The sequence below is a fragment of the Truncatella angustata genome (assembly GCF_020726525.1).
Source record: "Truncatella angustata strain MPI-SDFR-AT-0073 chromosome Unknown BKA67scaffold_1, whole genome shotgun sequence".
In the NCBI taxonomy this organism is placed as follows: domain Eukaryota; kingdom Fungi; phylum Ascomycota; class Sordariomycetes; order Amphisphaeriales; family Sporocadaceae; genus Truncatella; species Truncatella angustata.
In genome coordinates, this window is record NW_025763381.1 from 2,456,241 (window position 1) to 2,472,761 (window position 16,521).

Genomic DNA, 16,521 nt, shown 5'->3' on the forward strand with positions numbered 1-16,521 from the left:
ACTCACAATAATTAGATACATTGTAATGTTTCTGTTTTTGTTTTTACAGGGCTAATAGCAGCTTGTCATGCTGGTGACATCAACTTATTTTACTTGTAATGATCAATTGTTCAAGGACTTTCGCGGTCTGTGTAAGTGAGTCTGTGTACTTTATAGGGATTCTGTAATATTGATACTCAGCGACGGCACATGGCCGGCCAAATTCAACTCGTGATCCTCCAGAAGCTTTTATCAATCTCGATGTTCGAACGCCCAGTGCTTTATAACTTAACATCGCCCCAGCGGAGGCGAGGCCTTAGCGACATCAGTTAATGCCTTGTTACGCCTGGTTCAGTACAAACGTCAGCAGCTCAATAGACCCCTCTGTTGCACATAATCGATTGCCTCGCTCTTGGCACATACCGGTACTATGACGAAATGATCCTACAACGTGCTTCCCGTCAAGTTTCATGATTGTACGCGTAGAGAGAAAATTGGAAATTGTTTATGGAGCTTCATCAGGGGTTTTAGCTGCTTGCATGAAACTCTATGCATGTGACCCCAAATGGTTATGTTCCCGTGCATGTGGCTTAAAGGGACCGTCCTCTTAGTAGTGTGGCCATTCTAATGCTCGAATGCCAGGCACAAATGCTGCAAAGTAGAAGGCAACGTACTAGACTATAATCGCCAATTATATCGACATTTGAAGCGGTGAATGAGATTCGAAATGAACTGTCTGTACTACAATTACCGGCGCATCTCCGACGAATCTACCAGTGTGCCACTCCAAGAAGAGAATGAGCCTGCGAGATGCACAACCAAGTTTCCCTGCTTTTAGGATCATCTCCCAAAACGCAAGATGCGCCCACCAACGTCACTGCGTCGTCTTCTTTCCCCGCAAATATATGCAGCCTTTTGGCAAGGTGCATAATAGTGCCCGTGATTCTACCCCACCAATACATGAGTACAATTCAAGCACGAGCAGTCTACTTTAAAACCGTATGAGATCTCGTGATTTACATATTTTTGCCTCCTACATCATTCTTGCGCAGGAGCTAAACGATTTAGAACCCTTTCAAGAACTATTGACTATAGCAATTGACGGTCGAACAATTATCCAACATGGAGCGCGTTCATCAGAGTATGTGTGTCTATGTTCATTAGCATAGCATCCATTGTCTTCTTGCGAAGAGGTTTGATGAACCAGGTCTTGCTAACAACATTTTGCAGTCAACCCGTTCTCTAAGCGCGATTCTCATGATAAGAACGCAATTCTCGCCTATAAAGTTTTCACCACCCTTACATGGATCTTGTCAATCGCAGTCACGTTCTACTATACCTTCAGTAGGCCTCACGATGGCTCCTTCTCTGGACACACAATATGGGAACAGAATGATCTTCATCTTACAGCTTTCCGTTTGAACAAGGTTATCGCTAGTGTTTACTGGTAAGCAGTTGGTATTGGGCGTTGATGACGTTTTACAAGACTACTTACCGATTGCAATTATCAGGATTGTTCTGTTCATCCTTCAGGGTGGTTATATCGCCCACCTCTTCTCCGCCAATGTTGACACGCTCAACGCCGCCGCCGCCGTCGGCAGTCACTTCATTCTCAATAATCTCTTCCAGTTCGCGTTTGTCATGCTTTTTGTGCGAAGCTATTTTGGCTGGGCCGAGTTGATTCTCATCCTCAACTTTGTTAATTTGACATCGCTCTACTTCCGCCACCCAGCTTATGCTCGGTTTATTCATGAGGCTGTAGTCTCAGGCCCGCTCGCATGGGCTTTCGTGGCCATCTACTGGAACGGAGCCATCATGGTGCCACATGCTGCCTCCTTGGTCGCTCGAATCTTTGGCAACGTCTTTATCTGGTCGATCCTTGTCTACGGCTTGTTCTACATTGTTGCGTACAAGGTAACGACTGCCGCTAGTTCATGCATGACTTGTACTAACTTGGCCGCAGGATTACACCATGGGTTTCAACCTCAGCGTCCTCTCAGCAGCTATCGGTGTCAGCCAGTTCCTCAGACAATTCATTGCCTTCCAGTGGATCTTCGCATTTACCATCATGGCCACGCTCTTTGTCGCTACCGTTGGTGTTGCTGTTCCAGCTGCCACTGGCAAGGATTTCGGCTGGCGGAGACAAGTGGAGGCCGACACCGAGCGTGCGCCTCTTCTCCGCGACGAGAACAACTAAAGCATTATTACGGATTTGCTTTGAAGTTGTTTGCTTCGCTGTGCTACCAAAGTGATCTCGCGACAACTCGTCTAATCCGTTACGCTTAGCATGGTTTCGATATCCTCCCCAGCTCATCGTTTTTTTGGTCCGTTATTGGCTGAATTTCTTGCATGTCTGGACACGGCGTTTAGGATTGAGTGAAAAGGCAGGAGTTCTTGTTCAGTGGCGCCCTAATGCCCCAGTCTCTACCTGGTTCTTAACTATGGGGTCGACCGTGGAAAGAGATTGTAGCGGATATTTGAATTGCTTTTAAGAAAAAACTGAGATCGAATTGAAAATTATGGAATATTTTAACTGCAAAGAAGATGTGATGTACAGGATACTATGAAGGTGATTGCTGGGAGTGCTGGTGCAATTAATGACTTCCCAATTGATACCCGCTGAGACTAGCGACAACAGAAGTTTTTTGGCACTCACTGCTCGAAGTACACACTGCTTGAAGTACACTCGTAAGACAAGGCCTCAACACCTCGACTCTCACTCGTGTTATCATATCAGACCCGAAAATGGCGAATTGCGGCTCCATTCCCATGGGGCTTGGACACGACATCTGCCATATTCCAAGAATTTACAGAATCCTCACCTCGAAGCGCGGACCCAGGTTCATCGAGCGCGTACTGACAGAGACCGAGCGACGAAAGCCCAGGCCCACGTCAATATTTGAAGTTGTCTTCGCGCACCAGGGAAAGATTGCATCTCAGAGTGAGGGAACTACGTCGTCGGCGACGTCCAGAGATCCCAGATTCTGGAAAGCTGCCGAGTACCTGGCGGGCCGGTGAGTCGCGCCGCCTCTCCTCTCAACCACGCTAAAGCGACTGTAGAGCTCTGACACAAATCATAGATTCGCAGCCAAGGAAGCTGCAATAAAAGCCTTTCCCCACCACAGACTCAATTTTGAGAACATACAGATTGTCAGCAATCCTGGTATATTGCGAAGTGCAAAAATGAATGTTGCAGAGGGCCCGAAGCATGAGGCTAATCCAGAATTTGGGTCGTCGCCGCAGCTACTTAACAACAGCGGCCCTCCCACCGCGGTAATACGTATCGAAGGGACTTCACAGATTTTGAGTGCAGCGCTGAGTATCAGCCATGATGGAGACTATGCGAGCGCGGTTTGCATGTATCTTCCTGTATCGGCAGCGACTACGACGAAGTGTTGAAGCTAATATGGAGGTGTGCTGTATATTCTGTTGTATGTACATGACTGCAGCTAGACATTGTAAACACATGTCATCAGATAAGCTTGCCATGAGAATGACACACTTTGTTTGGTCTTTGCAAATTGAACGTGTAGAATACGACACTGGCTTTCGTTTCCATAGAAGAAAAAAGAAAGAAAAAAGGCTCAAGCCTCGTATAACAGTGGTGTGACTACTAAGAGGACCACTCACTGCTGCCCTCATGGATCAATTGCCGATTTACTTGAATATCGTTGAGCGACCAGTTGCATTTCCGTCGGAGTTATCTCGCCGCCTTCCCGTGTGGACATGGTATGCAAATGAAGTAATGGTACGGTCGTTGCATTTGACGTAAATGTGAGCATTCTCGTGCAGTCTCGCTTGTGTGGAGGTGTTTTGGGAGATGGTACACGATGTCGCGCTGCGCAGGGTAGAATTCGGGGAATCTAAACGTACAATTCCATGTGTATTGTATTGCATTAACAAACAAAATTGCCACAATTGGCCGTTTGGCGCAGTAAGTAGCTTCCCAGCTTTCAAGAAATCTGAAGGGCCCCAATTAACATCTCCATAGATGGTAGCGCGTGGACCTCCTATCAAGGCTTGTCCAAAGATAGTCCAAGGTTGCGGGTTCGAGTAAGTTAGAACCGAACACACATGTCCGCAGACAACCCACTAACATCTGTAAAGGTCCCGTGATGGTCGATGGAAAACATAACCATTAGTTCCTGTAAACAGGGATTTCTCTCTTTTTGCAACTGTTTTCTGGCTCCTTTTTCGTCACAGCACCTTACCTCGACTCCGACTGCACTCCGTGGGTTGGTTGGTTGCTCTTGTCGAGGTTGCCAATAGCTTGGGGCTAGGTAGCCATTGCATATCTGAGAGCCCTTTTTTGATTTGATTTTTCCATACCAATTTGTCCTTCCTGAATCTGAAAAGCCTGGACAACTACCTATTTCTTAGTCTAGTTCTAATATTCAGCACAATCTGTCACTCAAGCGACTGTCTTCCCCATTCCAGCCAGGATGTCTAGTGGAGGGTGTGCAGGAGCTGGTCCACTAAACTTTTGCGACGGGCGCGTCCAGCAGCAGCGCGATGCGACGTGCCGCCGAGCCTCAACTTGCGCCAGTTGACTTTTGATTCTGTACATAGCTTAGACACCGCGTGGTCGTATACACCTTTTGTTTGCTAGTTCGATTGTATACTCAGAGTAGTTGCCACAATGGCGACGGACGCAGATACCCCAAAACGGGATCCAACGCCCAATGCAACAATGAACCCCCCAGCCGGCAGCAATCCCAACTCTGCCACTTCGCTGCCTCAGAAACGGGCACTCGAAGACGACCATGTGCCTGCCGTCTCGTCGCCATTGAACCCGAACCCAGAACCCAAACTTGCCAAGACGCAATCCCATGATGACATACCAGCCATGGCCCGAGAGAAGCGTGCCAAGAAGGAGTCGCTCAAGAAGCGCGAGAGCAAGGGCGTCACCATCGCCGAGCCCGGGAGCTCGAGAGCCACACCAGAGCCCAGAGGCAGGAGCAGCAAGGAGGCACCCCCGAACGAGTCGTCGCCTCTGCGCTACAAGCTAGCACCGCCAAAGCCGTCCGACTTTGAGCCGGCTCGGGGCCCTGTCTTCACACATCACCACAATGTGCCCGCACCGGACGGGTCTGCGATCGAGTTCCACGAGATCTCGGAGCAGTGAGTCGCATGTGCAAGTTTTGTGTCGCAGAAGGGTTCTAACCTGCAATCAGTGTCTACAATAAGAAGAACTTCCACTACCTGCATTGCATAGCTGATCCGGCTTTCCCTTCATCCTTCTACTATCGTCAAACGGAGCCCGAACCGTGTGGCGCGCACATCAGCTTCGAGGATGCCGCAACACACATGTTTCTCGACCAGTCGGGGAGGCATATCACCACAGACAAGGGATATCGAATGGCGAGAGCGAACGTGGCCGTACGGCAAGGCAGGTGGTATTGGGAGTGCAAGATCACCAGAGGCACATTGAAGAGGGCCGAAGGTGCAAAAGTCGAGTCACATGGGCACGTACGTCTGGGGTTTGCTAGACGAGAAGCTTCCTTGGATGCCCCTGTCGGCTTTGATGCCTACAGCTACGGCATCCGAGACGTCGAGGGCGAGAAGGTGCACATGTCGCGCCCGAAAGCCTTCTTTCCACCAGGCGAGGACATTGCAGAAGGCGACGTCATCGGACTGGAGATACAGCTGCCTTCGGAGCAGCTGCATCGCAAGGTTGTCCAGGGTCAATACAACCCAGCAGTGGATCTTACAGACGACGATGGGCCCACAGCCGAGGGACCAAACATTGTGCGCGATCGCATCCCCATCCGCTTCAAAGCACACATCTACTTCGAGAAGATCGACTACCACAGCACGAAAGAGCTCGAGGACCTCATGAATCCATCGCCGGTTGGCGCATCTGGTTCGGCTAACAATTCGTCGGACACGCCAAATCCTCTACACCCCGTGCCCGCACTGCGCACACTCCCGAACTCGTCCATCAAAATCTACAAGAACGGCGTCCTAATGGGCACACCCTTTACGAATCTTCTCGCCTTCTTACCGCCGGCGTCAAAGCCACAAGCTCAAGTTGGCGCCCGAGACGGTCTCGACGACGGCATGCTCGGGTACTACCCTGCCATCAGTGTCTTTAGAGGCGGCGCAGCAGAGGTTAACTTTGGGCCTGACTTCTGGTACCCTCCCCCTGGCTACTCGCCCTCATCGGGGCCCAACAACGAAGATGTGGAGATGACGGATGACTCGGGTAAAGTGGCCGACAATGGACCCGCCTCCCGGGACAAGCTCCAGCCCATCGAGGACCGCTATACCGAGCAGATTGTCGAGGACATCGTGGCGGATATCGTGGACGAGGTCGACTTCTGGATGCAGGACGGCGCCAAGGTCATTGACCGGACGGGTGGCCGCGACGAGAAGGCCGACGTCAGCGTGGACATTGCGCCGGGCAGAGAGGAGATCAAAGAGCTGGTACAGGATGATTAGGGTCGTCTCGTATCATCTGCCATACCCAAACGGATACGAGAGCTCAGGGCAGCCGACGAAGGGCGTTCCCCCGAGAGAGATGTGTTCAGAGGAACGCCCATCCTTCCGAGTTCACAGACGACGTAGATCTGCCTTCAAGGTCGTGAATAGAGAAGAAAAAAAAGCCAGGGCGCCTGCGGGTCAGTATACCTTACCATCGGCTATGGAGGAATGAGGAGTCATTGGCGTCTAGACGTGCACAATTTAGCCAGCGGAAGGGCCGCGAAGTCTGAACACGAATGAAACTACTCGTTCCGCGATTCGAACGAATGTTTTGCCTTTTCGATCAATGTCCTTGTTACTTTTTTGCATCGTACAATGACAGGATATATAAAACAAACTTCTCGAAATTGCCCAAGTGTTGTTGTAGGATTAATATGGACATCCTAGATTGCGATGATGCTTGGTAGGATGGGAAACCAGATCCGCAAGGTTCCGGTTGACTGGTTTCGAGCAAGTGTCACAATTTGTCACGAGGCAATGCATGGTAAGTTAAGTCCGCTCGCATAGATCCTAAAACACATTCTGATATTGGATAATGTGTTTGATGACATACTCGAATGTCATCGTTTATTAATTCGCAGGGGAAAATATGGAATAAGAGGGTTGTGCTCAAACACTATGGGTTTGTTACACAGCCCTCGTTTTTGCTGGTGTAAATGCAATAAACTAGGTGCAGCTTGTACCGCGATCGTTTTATTACTGTCCCGACCGCTCGCGTGTCATCCTTGTGCCGCGCAACTAATCACATTGCAGAAAGGGGTATCAATACAATATCATAACTCATCATCATTTCCTGCTGGCCGACACGGGCACAGGTTTTCGCACCGGTGATGCCGACTTTGTCCTCTGAGTGTTAGCCCGCGGTATTGGCAAAGTCTGGCTAGTCGTGCCCTGGCCAGGCGCCGGCAACTGGGGATCATCAGGCAGTTCCTCGACACGGTCGATTCCATTCAGAGGATCGTCATTGTCTGCAGCCTCCTTCTCGAGTCTTGTTTCACGGCCACGCTTATGACAATACCAGAGGCATGAAAGAAGCAAGAACACCGCCACACTCCATAGCACGCTCGTGCCCATGAAAGCAGGCCATCTCGTTTTGAGAACGTTTACAATGCTCTTCAACAAGCCGGCAACGGCACCAGGCTTCGTGACCAGATCCTGAAGACTCTTGGGCGAGAGGAAGCTCTTGGCAGCACCCTTCAAACCGCCCTTTGCCGCGTCCTGACTATTGAGACCTTGCGCCTCCGCAGCTACAGCCAAGAGCTCAGGGGCAAGTGTCGACGACAGCTTGGTGGGTAGCTGTGTGACTAGCTTCTTGAGCGACTTGGGCAGTTTCTCGTAGTTCTTAGCAAGAATGCCGTCACGGTCCTCGAGAAGGTTGACGAGGTCTTGGTATGCGGTGGGCGCTCCATTGACGATGTCCTTCAAGACCAGGTTAAACTTGCGAACCATCTCGGTGGACTCAGCCGAAAGGGAGAAGACCTTGTTGTTCTGAGCCGATAGATTCAGGTCGTCGAGAACTTTGCTGATGTCTGTCTCCTCCCTCTGAATCTCTTGCTCCGGAACAGCCGATGAGTTGGGCGCCAGGGCGCTGTTTGCTGTGGGCTTTTTGCGCAAGGATATCGAGCGTCCAAGGTTCGTAATGACCGAAAACCGGCTGTTTGCAGGTTTAATTACATTTTCCTTATTTTGGCCCTTGCCCTTGCCCTTGCCCTTGCCCTGGAGCTTCTGGCTCTCTGCGCTCTCGGCATCACTATCCCAGTTGAAGACTGGTGTAGGAACGCGAGGAGGCAATGGAGGTGGAGGACCTTCGTCGTCGTCGTCACCTAAGCGGCCATCTGGAGATGTGAGGCGCTCGAGAAACTTCTCATCTTGCTCGGTGAGTAGAGGAGTACCAAGAGGCTGGCCCGCAGGCTTGGAGACCATGGTTGGGCCTGTAGGCGTTGAGGCGCCCTGGGGTTGGGGTGACTTGGCGGACTCCGCTTCTTTTGCGAGGCGCTCCCTCTCGTCTTTCTGTGTGCGGTGCTTCTTCACCTTCTTGTAAGTGAAGTACTCAAGCATGTTGGCGGTAGTGTGTGGCGGTCTCTTCAAGGTGGGAACCTGAGATTAATCCAGGTGCTGTGCAAATTTGGGAAGGAAGGGATATTGTCAGAAGTGTGGAGGGTACGAGGAGGTAGGCCTGGACCGTGTTTTATGTGAGGCGACACGTCAAGATCGCTTGCAGTCTGGCTGGTCTCCCCCGGGAGGCCTTCGCCCGTCCAGCCAACCGTCCCGTCAGCTTGTTTCGCGTTCGAGTTCACATGTCGCTTAACCGTCGTCATAGTTGCACTGCCACTGTCACTTGTGGCGCGAGCTTTGAGCGAGAAATAGAGGGGTTGAAGGAGGGCCTCGAGAGGGTCTAGACCGGGATGGCAGCGGCAAAGTGCCGACAGGAGCTACTTAGTCAGTATGTAGATTATCTACCCCACCGTGGGGTCGTTGGCCATGCACAAGTAATATGCAACGTGTTGTGCAGCTCTTTGTGCTGAAATCAATCTACGCGACAAACGCAAGATACGTAACTTACGGGGAGATAGAGAGTTCAGCACTTTCCGACGCGTCTCGCAACGCACAGCAGTTAATGTTAATAGTAGCAAACATATTCTCCCCGGGACACTACGGTCTACAGGTTTTGTAGATGCATGAGACTCAATCAGCCATTTTTAATCTTCAACGCGATCCTCCCGCTAAGCAGACATCATGGACGGAGGCATAATACCACCAGACTACGATGACAGCAATCGGGCCTTCCTACAAGCACTCATGGCCCGGGGCACCATCACATACCGTGAAGCCAAACCAATTCTCGCCAACATTCTCACAGCACAGCACGATGCCGACGAACGCGTCGATCCAAGCGAGTTATCACAAGAAGTCTTCGCCGCTTACATAGCTGCAGCCCAAGAAGCAGTCTCCCATTTCGACTATGAAATCCGCAACACTCTGCACCAAGTTCGTAAAGAACGTGTCTATGCCGTTGTGAACACAACCTCGGATGCCATGACCCAGCTAGCCACCTTACATACTCCGGACCAGATTGCCTTCGTCAAGAGGGTTATCGATGCCATGTTCGAGAACTACAACACCCGCCGTATGGAGGTCATGTCCATCGACAGTATGCAAGCAAACAAGTTCAGGCATGCCCCGAGGCAAGACGCCGACGAAAGCGTGGTCGTAGACGGAGAGGAACAGGCACAAGCTACACAGGGTGGCGTCAAGAGTATCAAGACATCCGAAGTTTCAGCTGTCCTGGCGGCACTGGTGGAAGAGGGCTGGTTTGAGAAGAGCCGAGACGGATTCTACAGTCTTAGTCCTCGAGCGCTGATGGAGCTTCGCACGTGGCTGGTAGATGCATACAACGATCCCGACTTGGGTCCGGATGATTGGCAGCGGATCAAGTTCTGCGAGGCCTGCAAAGAGATCGTCACAGTGGGACAAAGATGTGCAGACCGAGACTGCAACGTCCGTATACACGACATATGTGAGGAGGCCTTCTGGCGGACCAGAAGGGACAAAGCATGCCCCAGGTGTTCCACCGCATGGTCAGGGAAGCATTTCGTAGGGCTTAAAGCAGTCACTGAGACAGAGGCTTATAAGCGTGGCAATAGGAGGACAGGTGGTCGTGGATCCCTCATGGAGGAAATCATTCAAGACGAAGACGGCGAAATGGATGAAGAAGACGAGTAAAGTACACCTCAGTTCCGACAGAAGAAATTGGAGCGAATCATGCATGATACGCGGCGTTTGAGAGGTCAGAGCGATAAGCATTGGCAACCAGCCTTTCTGCCTTGGGACAAACAAAGGTAATGAGTTAATCGACACTAACAAAACCATTCCACCTAAACATCTGGACCACCTTGTCAACTATTATTCTGCTCTCGTGGCCACAGTCTCATATCCTGCTAAGTCGTCTCAAAGCACTCGCCAACCATTTGTTTGACCGTTTCCAACGCATCATGCATTGACTCGTGTACGTTCAATTCAAAATACCGTGGCAAGCCCTGGCTTTGTTCAGTGAGGAGCGCTTGGATATTGGTCGCGTCAAGTTCGGAAGGACATCTAGCCGGGGGGCCAGTGGTAATGCTTCGTAACCTCTAGCTCCAGATGCAACAGATGTTTGAGAGGGGGCTTCCAAGAATGGCAAATTTCAATAGAACACTAGGTCCCGGCTCTCCCGTAAGATAAGGGGAAGCAGTAGCTGTAGATCTCGCGCCGCAGCTCCAGTGGCAAGTCCCACTATACCGATACGCATTTTGAAGGGGACACTGCTCGTCGATAATAAGTTGAAGGTGTGGAGAGAGTTATTCTCGATCAGTTATCATACTCTGGGTGACTGGAGATCACTGGCGATACATGGCAGGTTTTAAGTGTCAGGTAGGTAGGTGCACGTGAAAGACCTGATAAATTGAAGTCACGGAAACCGAAAATGGCGGAGCAGGTAGAACGCGAATATCTTCGGAAGGTATTCAGATCTAGAGCACCAAGTGCCAATCATGTTCAAAGGATGATAGAACAAGGTCCTTTACAGGTGCCTGGGCACAATTGAGCCATCTATTGGCCATACAGTCAAATACTAACCTAAGGTCATCCATAACGTACTCGGAGTGATTTGAAATATTCTACATGATTAGGCATACCGACAAAGGCAGACACTTCCACACATCTATGCGTTGGAAAAGTACAACCACACGCTTTCAGAGTCTGCCGCTCCTCCTGATGAAACATCAATGATGGTCGAGGAATGAACCTTTCTGACGAGAATGAGTTATTTTGCCGTTACGTATACTCGGATGCGAAACACTTGATAGAAAGCGTTGTGTAAAACATGATGGCTATTTTTTCCAACCTTTTAATGAATGTTTCAAGGAAAACAAGGGATCTATTTTACAGCAATGAAAAGCGCATAAATCTGATTCGTTGCGCTATCCTTAACCGCGATAGATTTACGTTAACCCCCATTGAGCAAATCCCTCCGAATATCGGATATCGTTCGTAGAAAATATATGTGCACTGATCGTAGAGAGCGTCGGTTGCTTCATTGAAGATCTGTTTGCATGCGAGCATTTTTGCCCGCATGTTTCCAAGTTGTTCTTTCCAGCCATCCTTGTCGATGGCATTCGCGATTGATTTGTATCCATGCAACGCTGGTCAATGCAGAGCGAGGAAAGTAGTACCTGTAGGTTGGCTTGACGCAGACACATTTCAGATTGAAGAAGTCCATTCCAAACACGTGGGACAGGTCCTTGGTCATTCTCCGCAGAGGATATCATACTTCTTCTCAAGTCTGCCAAACAGGATTTCTCAATTTATCGCTTGAGCTAGCTCGTGAAGCGTGTTTATGATTACAAAACAAAACAAACCTTTTAAAACAAAATAAAAAATTAATTTGTATCTTGTTCTGTCAGTGTAGAAGTCTTTTACAAATGGTATGACGGCCTGATATCCCTGATATTTTAGTGCCGGGATTGCTGGGTCAAGCAGGTACATGGGGAGCTGGTTGGAAAGAGGGTTTGAATACTTGATGGTACTTGATTTGTGTTGATTTTGTTATTATCATAACAATGACTCTATGAAATGACATTACGTGCGAGAAGATGTCGCATTGGAAGCAAAGACTCTCTGATGCTTACTCTAAGCCAGCCCGTAGGCGAGATCGACTTGGCTAATACCCCCGGAAACAATGACATGAAAAGAAATATATACAGGTTTGTAAAGCGAAAGTGTGCTTGTGTATCACCAGCCATTATGCATCTCTTGATCTGAGACAGCTCTACTCCTTGCGACCCAGGTTCTCGTCCAACGAACTATGAGCCGAACTCACGCTGGGAGCGTAGGTACTGCTTTCAGAAAATCGCATGCCGTCAGACACGAATGTGCCCTCATTAGAACCCGCCTCATCATAAGCAGGCAGCGCCTCATCGAGCACCATATAGTCTGCAAACGCGGTATGTGGGCTAGGAGGAACGGGAATAGTCGAGTATTGAACCATGCCGCCTCTAGGAGATCGGCCCTCCTCGGCTGCGACCATGTCGCTGACAATGTTAGCTGCATTTCTAAACTGTTCAATGTCCTGCTCCATAGTGGTCGACATGGCATCGGAGTCGGTGTCTTCCTCGCCAACTTGGCGCATCATAGCCTCCTTCTCCTCGTCTTCTGCACCGTGGTGATCAAAGGCGAATCTCACACGTTGCACGAAACCAGCAAAACCAGTTCGGTGGGCAGCGCGACACTCGCGGCGGCGAGACATACATGATTGGTGACTTTCCTTGCGGCGGGCAGTGAAGCAGCGTGTGTGCAAGGCAGCGAAGAGCAGACCTAAAGTGACAATGATAGCACTGATGCGAAGGATAGGCATGGGGTGATGAATGTTGAAGCCCGAAGGCGGTCCGCCGTGGTGGGGGCCACCGTGCATGGGTGGCGGGCCATGATGATCGCCCACAGGTCCGTGAGGTGGCTGGTCCTTACCGCCCTTGAATGGCGGAGGTGGCGGCATATCACCTTCCAGATGAATCAGAGGATGCTCAGGGCTCTTTGAACCATCACCCTCAACTTCCGAGGGAGGGGGTGGTGGGGGAGGGAAGTCGCCTTCATGATCACCAAATGGTGGGGGAGGGCGCGAAACTTCGCTGTTGGAGTCGCCAGGGGCACTTTCTGGACCGTCCACAGAAGGCGGCCCATGGTGAGGCTTCCCGCCGGGGCCTTTGCCACCGTTGCTAGGGCCACCATGTGGAGGACCGTGAGGAGGACCATGAGGAGGCTCATCGTGGGGTCCATCATGGGGTCCATCGTGTGGTCCATCGTGTGGTCCATCGTGAGATCCGTCGTGAGGTCCGTCGTGAGGTCCGTCGTGAGGTCCGTCGTGGGGTCCGTCGTGAGGTCCATGATGGGGCCCGTCATGCGGTCCTTTGTGGTGAGGAGGACCATGGTGAGGAGGGCCACGGTGAGGCGGCGGTGGTGGACAATGGCAGAACGGGGGCGGGAAATGAGGAGGACCGTGGGGAGGAGGTAGAGTATCGTTACCATGAGTATGGTTCCCATGATGGGGGAAACCTGGGAAGCCATGGTGCTTGCCAGGCTTTCCATGTTTGCCTCCGTGGCGGCCGCCGAAGAAATCCTCTTCGCTCATTCCGTTAGAGTAGAACTTGCCAGCAGCGCCCTTGACGCTATCATACATGGACATGAAAATGCACTTGAGGCTGTCACATTCGGCCATCTTTGATGGCTTACCCTGAACACCAAAAGCCTCTGCCAAGAAGCGCTCTTTCATGAAGATGGCCTGCTCAAGTTCGACCAATGCCATTTTCATCGACTCAAGCTCGAACAGCTCGGCCGCCAGATCGGGGTTAAACTCGCCATCCGCAGGGTTTTTGGGAAGGAAATCCAGCTTGGGGGCCTTGATGATAGAATCGGCGCCCTCAATGTATGATACCCATGGTACGCCTTTTTGCTGAAACTGAACAGTGAAACCAACATCCTCGACCTCTTTTCCATCAATGAAGTCAACTTGCAACTCGAGGGTTTGCTCCTTGTGCGTATCATCCAGGTCTATACAGGCGAACTTCCAGCTGGCGATAAGAAGACTACCCTGCTCGGTCGAGACGGAACCGGAGCCGAGTCCCTCGGAATCCTGGCTAAGAGCCTGTTCGTTAAGAGTAACATTTCCAGAACCACATGATTCTTTGGATTCCAACACGCTGAACCGGAGAGTAGTTTCGACCTTGACAGAATCATCCTCAACGTGGGGCAATTGCAAACGGATGAAAGCCGATGGTGTTTCTTCGTCTCGCTTAATGGATCGGCTTGTTGCCAGCGCCGGCGCCAGCAACACGGCAGCCTTCAAAAGGCCGCGCATGGTCTATAGGCAACCAACAACTTTGCCTCCAATTTTGTTATTTGTTTGGGACGGGTAGCGTGGCAAGACTGCAATCTGATGCACTCAGATGCGCGGATACACACAAGAGAAAAAGAGCCGGAGAATGAACAGTGATGGATGCCTAGAAAGTGCAAGAAACGAGGACACAGACGAGCGAAAGGTGCAGCAAATCAAGGACTTGTTACGCAGGGTGGGTAGTTGAGGCTGCGCAAGCCTATCTCCTGTGTGGACCGGGGTCTGAGCCTATTGAGCCAATGAGCTGTGACTAGCTGACGAGTCCTCTAACCCATGTGGAATTGGCTAGAGGAGGGAGCCACGAGGACGCGAGGAAATGGAATGAAGATCCCCTCCATTGAACTCAGAAATTGCAAAGACTAACGTCGTTTGATCCATTCTGGTACGAGTAGCCTGGTCGTGAAATGTTGCACCTGCATATACATCGCATCGTGTTCATGATGTTGGAGTGTGGCGCGAGATCAAAACTTTTTGACCGTGACCATGACCGTGACCATGGCCGTGACCATGACCATGGCCGTGACCATGACTATTACCTTGAGACGTCGCGCGCAGGAGGTTAAGAGAGCAGCATGCCAAGGCCTTGAAACACCTGTGATCCAGGGTCAACAGCGCGGAGGAGAAACATCTGCCGCAACATCGTCATTGAGGGGGGCCATGTCCAGTAATATAGAGTGAGCACATCCCGATGGGCTGGTTGCGAAGTGGGATGTGTCTGACATGAGCATTTCGGCGGAAGCGATGCGCTGAAAAACAGTTGCATGCGGACGTAGCGCTAATGAAGAAGCACATCGAGTTTGACACTAGACTGGTCTAGGTTAGACTAGTCGAACTGGCCTGCCCTTGCGGTGGATGACACTATCGAGACTATGTACGTACTGTGTAATCCGTAGAGCTGCCGTTATCTTGTCTTACCCATAATAATATGTACCATCTCGGTGTAATATGTACGTTACGGATGTATGTACCTACTGGGTCGGTCTTGGTCATGGCCTTTGCCAAGCTGCGGGAACTGGAGATGAGATTGAATTGACAGCGAGGCTGACGATTCAATTGCCCCACCAAAACTTGCGTCTCCTCCGTTGGAGCTTTCCGTCATCAAGCTCCGAAAGCCTCGTTCGCGATCAACAACTGAGATATTGGCAGTTGAGAGCAGCTTTTGTCGCCCTACGTCCCGCCTGCCGTCGATTCAACCAATCTACTGACTCAGCACCATGGTATGTCCCTAGCCAAGCCCAGACTGTATGCATATTAACAAGAGTCGTGCACAGCTGCCTCTCGGTCTGCTCAATGCGGCGCAAGGCCACCCGATGCTGGTCGAGCTCAAGAATGGCGAAACACTCAACGGTCACCTAGTTCAATGTGATACATGGATGAACTTGACGCTGAAGGAGGTGGTCCAGACCAGCCCGGAGGGTGACAGATTTGTGCGACTGCCCGAAGTCTACATAAAAGGCAACAACGTACAGCATCCCCCGACCAGAAGCCATTGTGGAACGAGCCCGCTAACCTTGGCGTTAGATCAAATATCTCAGAGTACCAGAAGACATCATTGACATCGCCAAGGAGCAGCAGCAGCAGCAACAAGGACAGCATGGAGGCTTCAGAGGCGGGCGCGGTGGTTCGAGGGGAGATCATGGCGGCCGCGGAGGGGAGAGAGGTGGTCGGGGCGGTCGAGGCCAAGGCAGAGGCAGAGGTCGTGGCCGTGGCGCTTGACCGCATTTCGACTGCACAAGCATAAGTCAACAAGAACAATCAGGGCTCTCTGACAAAAGCGCGCCCAACAGATAGGGGCTGATGCAATTATGACTCATGCCGTCGATCAAGTGCCTGCTGGATATCGGAGCGAGGAAGATGCCTGATCCGCACCAAGAATACCAGCAGATCCAGAGAGAAATGGAGCAAGCTTGAAGACGCCTGTATGCATAAGAGACCATGAGGTCAATGGCTTTGCGCAGGCATTCGGGTTCTGAGCAAGACGAAGAAGAAGAAGAAGAAGAAGAAGAAGAACAACAACAACAACAACACGACAAAACACTCCTAGGTTGTTCAACAAAGCGTAATATTGAGAACAGCGTATTGCGACTTAGGGATGATGGCATGTGATCGTATCTGGTAATGTGACTATTGAACAC

At 50.9% G+C, this 16,521-nt stretch overlaps 7 protein-coding genes across 7 annotated transcripts; 5 read left to right on the forward strand and 2 right to left on the reverse strand.

Moving 5' to 3' along the window:
* Nucleotides 1-1,101: 1,101 nt before the first annotated feature.
* On the forward strand, nucleotides 1,102-2,176 carry BKA67DRAFT_652860 (uncharacterized protein; the record flags this gene model as incomplete). The annotated part of the gene is made up of 4 exons (XM_046106241.1): nucleotides 1,102-1,120; nucleotides 1,210-1,426; nucleotides 1,491-1,893; nucleotides 1,943-2,176. The coding sequence occupies 4 exons, from the start codon at nucleotides 1,102-1,104 to the stop codon at nucleotides 2,174-2,176; spliced, it is 873 nt and encodes a 290-aa protein (XP_045963767.1).
* Nucleotides 2,177-2,615: 439 nt separating this feature from the next.
* On the forward strand, nucleotides 2,616-3,498 carry BKA67DRAFT_21451 (uncharacterized protein). The gene is made up of 2 exons (XM_046095523.1): nucleotides 2,616-2,993; nucleotides 3,060-3,498. Exons 1-2 carry the CDS (start codon nucleotides 2,725-2,727, stop codon nucleotides 3,376-3,378), a joined length of 588 nt encoding a protein of 195 aa, XP_045963768.1. The 5' UTR covers nucleotides 2,616-2,724; the 3' UTR covers nucleotides 3,379-3,498.
* Nucleotides 3,499-4,669: 1,171 nt separating this feature from the next.
* On the forward strand, nucleotides 4,670-6,420 carry BKA67DRAFT_589551 (Set1 complex component ash2; the record flags this gene model as incomplete). The annotated part of the gene is made up of 2 exons (XM_046104480.1): nucleotides 4,670-5,100; nucleotides 5,154-6,420. 2 exons carry the CDS (start codon nucleotides 4,670-4,672, stop codon nucleotides 6,418-6,420), a joined length of 1,698 nt encoding a protein of 565 aa, XP_045963769.1.
* An 828-nt stretch (nucleotides 6,421-7,248) lies between these two features.
* BKA67DRAFT_529783 (uncharacterized protein) lies at nucleotides 7,249-8,520 on the reverse strand (the record flags this gene model as incomplete). Its single annotated transcript, XM_046099128.1, has 1 exon — nucleotides 7,249-8,520. One exon carries the CDS (start codon nucleotides 8,518-8,520, stop codon nucleotides 7,249-7,251), a length of 1,272 nt encoding a protein of 423 aa, XP_045963770.1.
* A 678-nt stretch (nucleotides 8,521-9,198) lies between these two features.
* Nucleotides 9,199-10,185, forward strand: BKA67DRAFT_529784 (RING-like domain-containing protein; the record flags this gene model as incomplete). Its single annotated transcript, XM_046099129.1, has 1 exon — nucleotides 9,199-10,185. One exon carries the CDS (start codon nucleotides 9,199-9,201, stop codon nucleotides 10,183-10,185), a length of 987 nt encoding a protein of 328 aa, XP_045963771.1.
* A 1,822-nt stretch (nucleotides 10,186-12,007) lies between these two features.
* On the reverse strand, nucleotides 12,008-13,360 carry BKA67DRAFT_545197 (uncharacterized protein). Its single transcript, XM_046101314.1, has one exon. It carries the CDS (start codon nucleotides 12,989-12,991, stop codon nucleotides 12,269-12,271), a length of 723 nt encoding a protein of 240 aa, XP_045963772.1. The 5' UTR covers nucleotides 12,992-13,360; the 3' UTR covers nucleotides 12,008-12,268.
* Nucleotides 13,361-15,118: 1,758 nt separating this feature from the next.
* On the forward strand, nucleotides 15,119-16,456 carry BKA67DRAFT_545199 (uncharacterized protein). The gene is made up of 3 exons (XM_046101315.1): nucleotides 15,119-15,603; nucleotides 15,658-15,849; nucleotides 15,908-16,456. Exons 1-3 carry the CDS (start codon nucleotides 15,601-15,603, stop codon nucleotides 16,100-16,102), a joined length of 390 nt encoding a protein of 129 aa, XP_045963773.1. The 5' UTR covers nucleotides 15,119-15,600; the 3' UTR covers nucleotides 16,103-16,456.
* Nucleotides 16,457-16,521: the final 65 nt, after the last annotated feature.

Coding starts and splice junctions, on each gene's coding strand:
- BKA67DRAFT_21451 (XM_046095523.1), top strand. CDS start 2,725: ATGGCGAATTGCGGCTCCATTCCCATGGGGCTTGGACACGACATCTGC. Junction 2,994..3,059: donor GCCGAGTACCTGGCGGGCCG/GTGAGTCGCGCC, acceptor CACAAATCATAG/ATTCGCAGCCAAGGAAGCTG.
- BKA67DRAFT_545197 (XM_046101314.1), bottom strand. CDS start 12,991: ATGCCGCCACCTCCGCCATTCAAGGGCGGTAAGGACCAGCCACCTCAC.
- BKA67DRAFT_545199 (XM_046101315.1), top strand. Junction 15,850..15,907: donor TCTACATAAAAGGCAACAAC/GTACAGCATCCC, acceptor CCTTGGCGTTAG/ATCAAATATCTCAGAGTACC.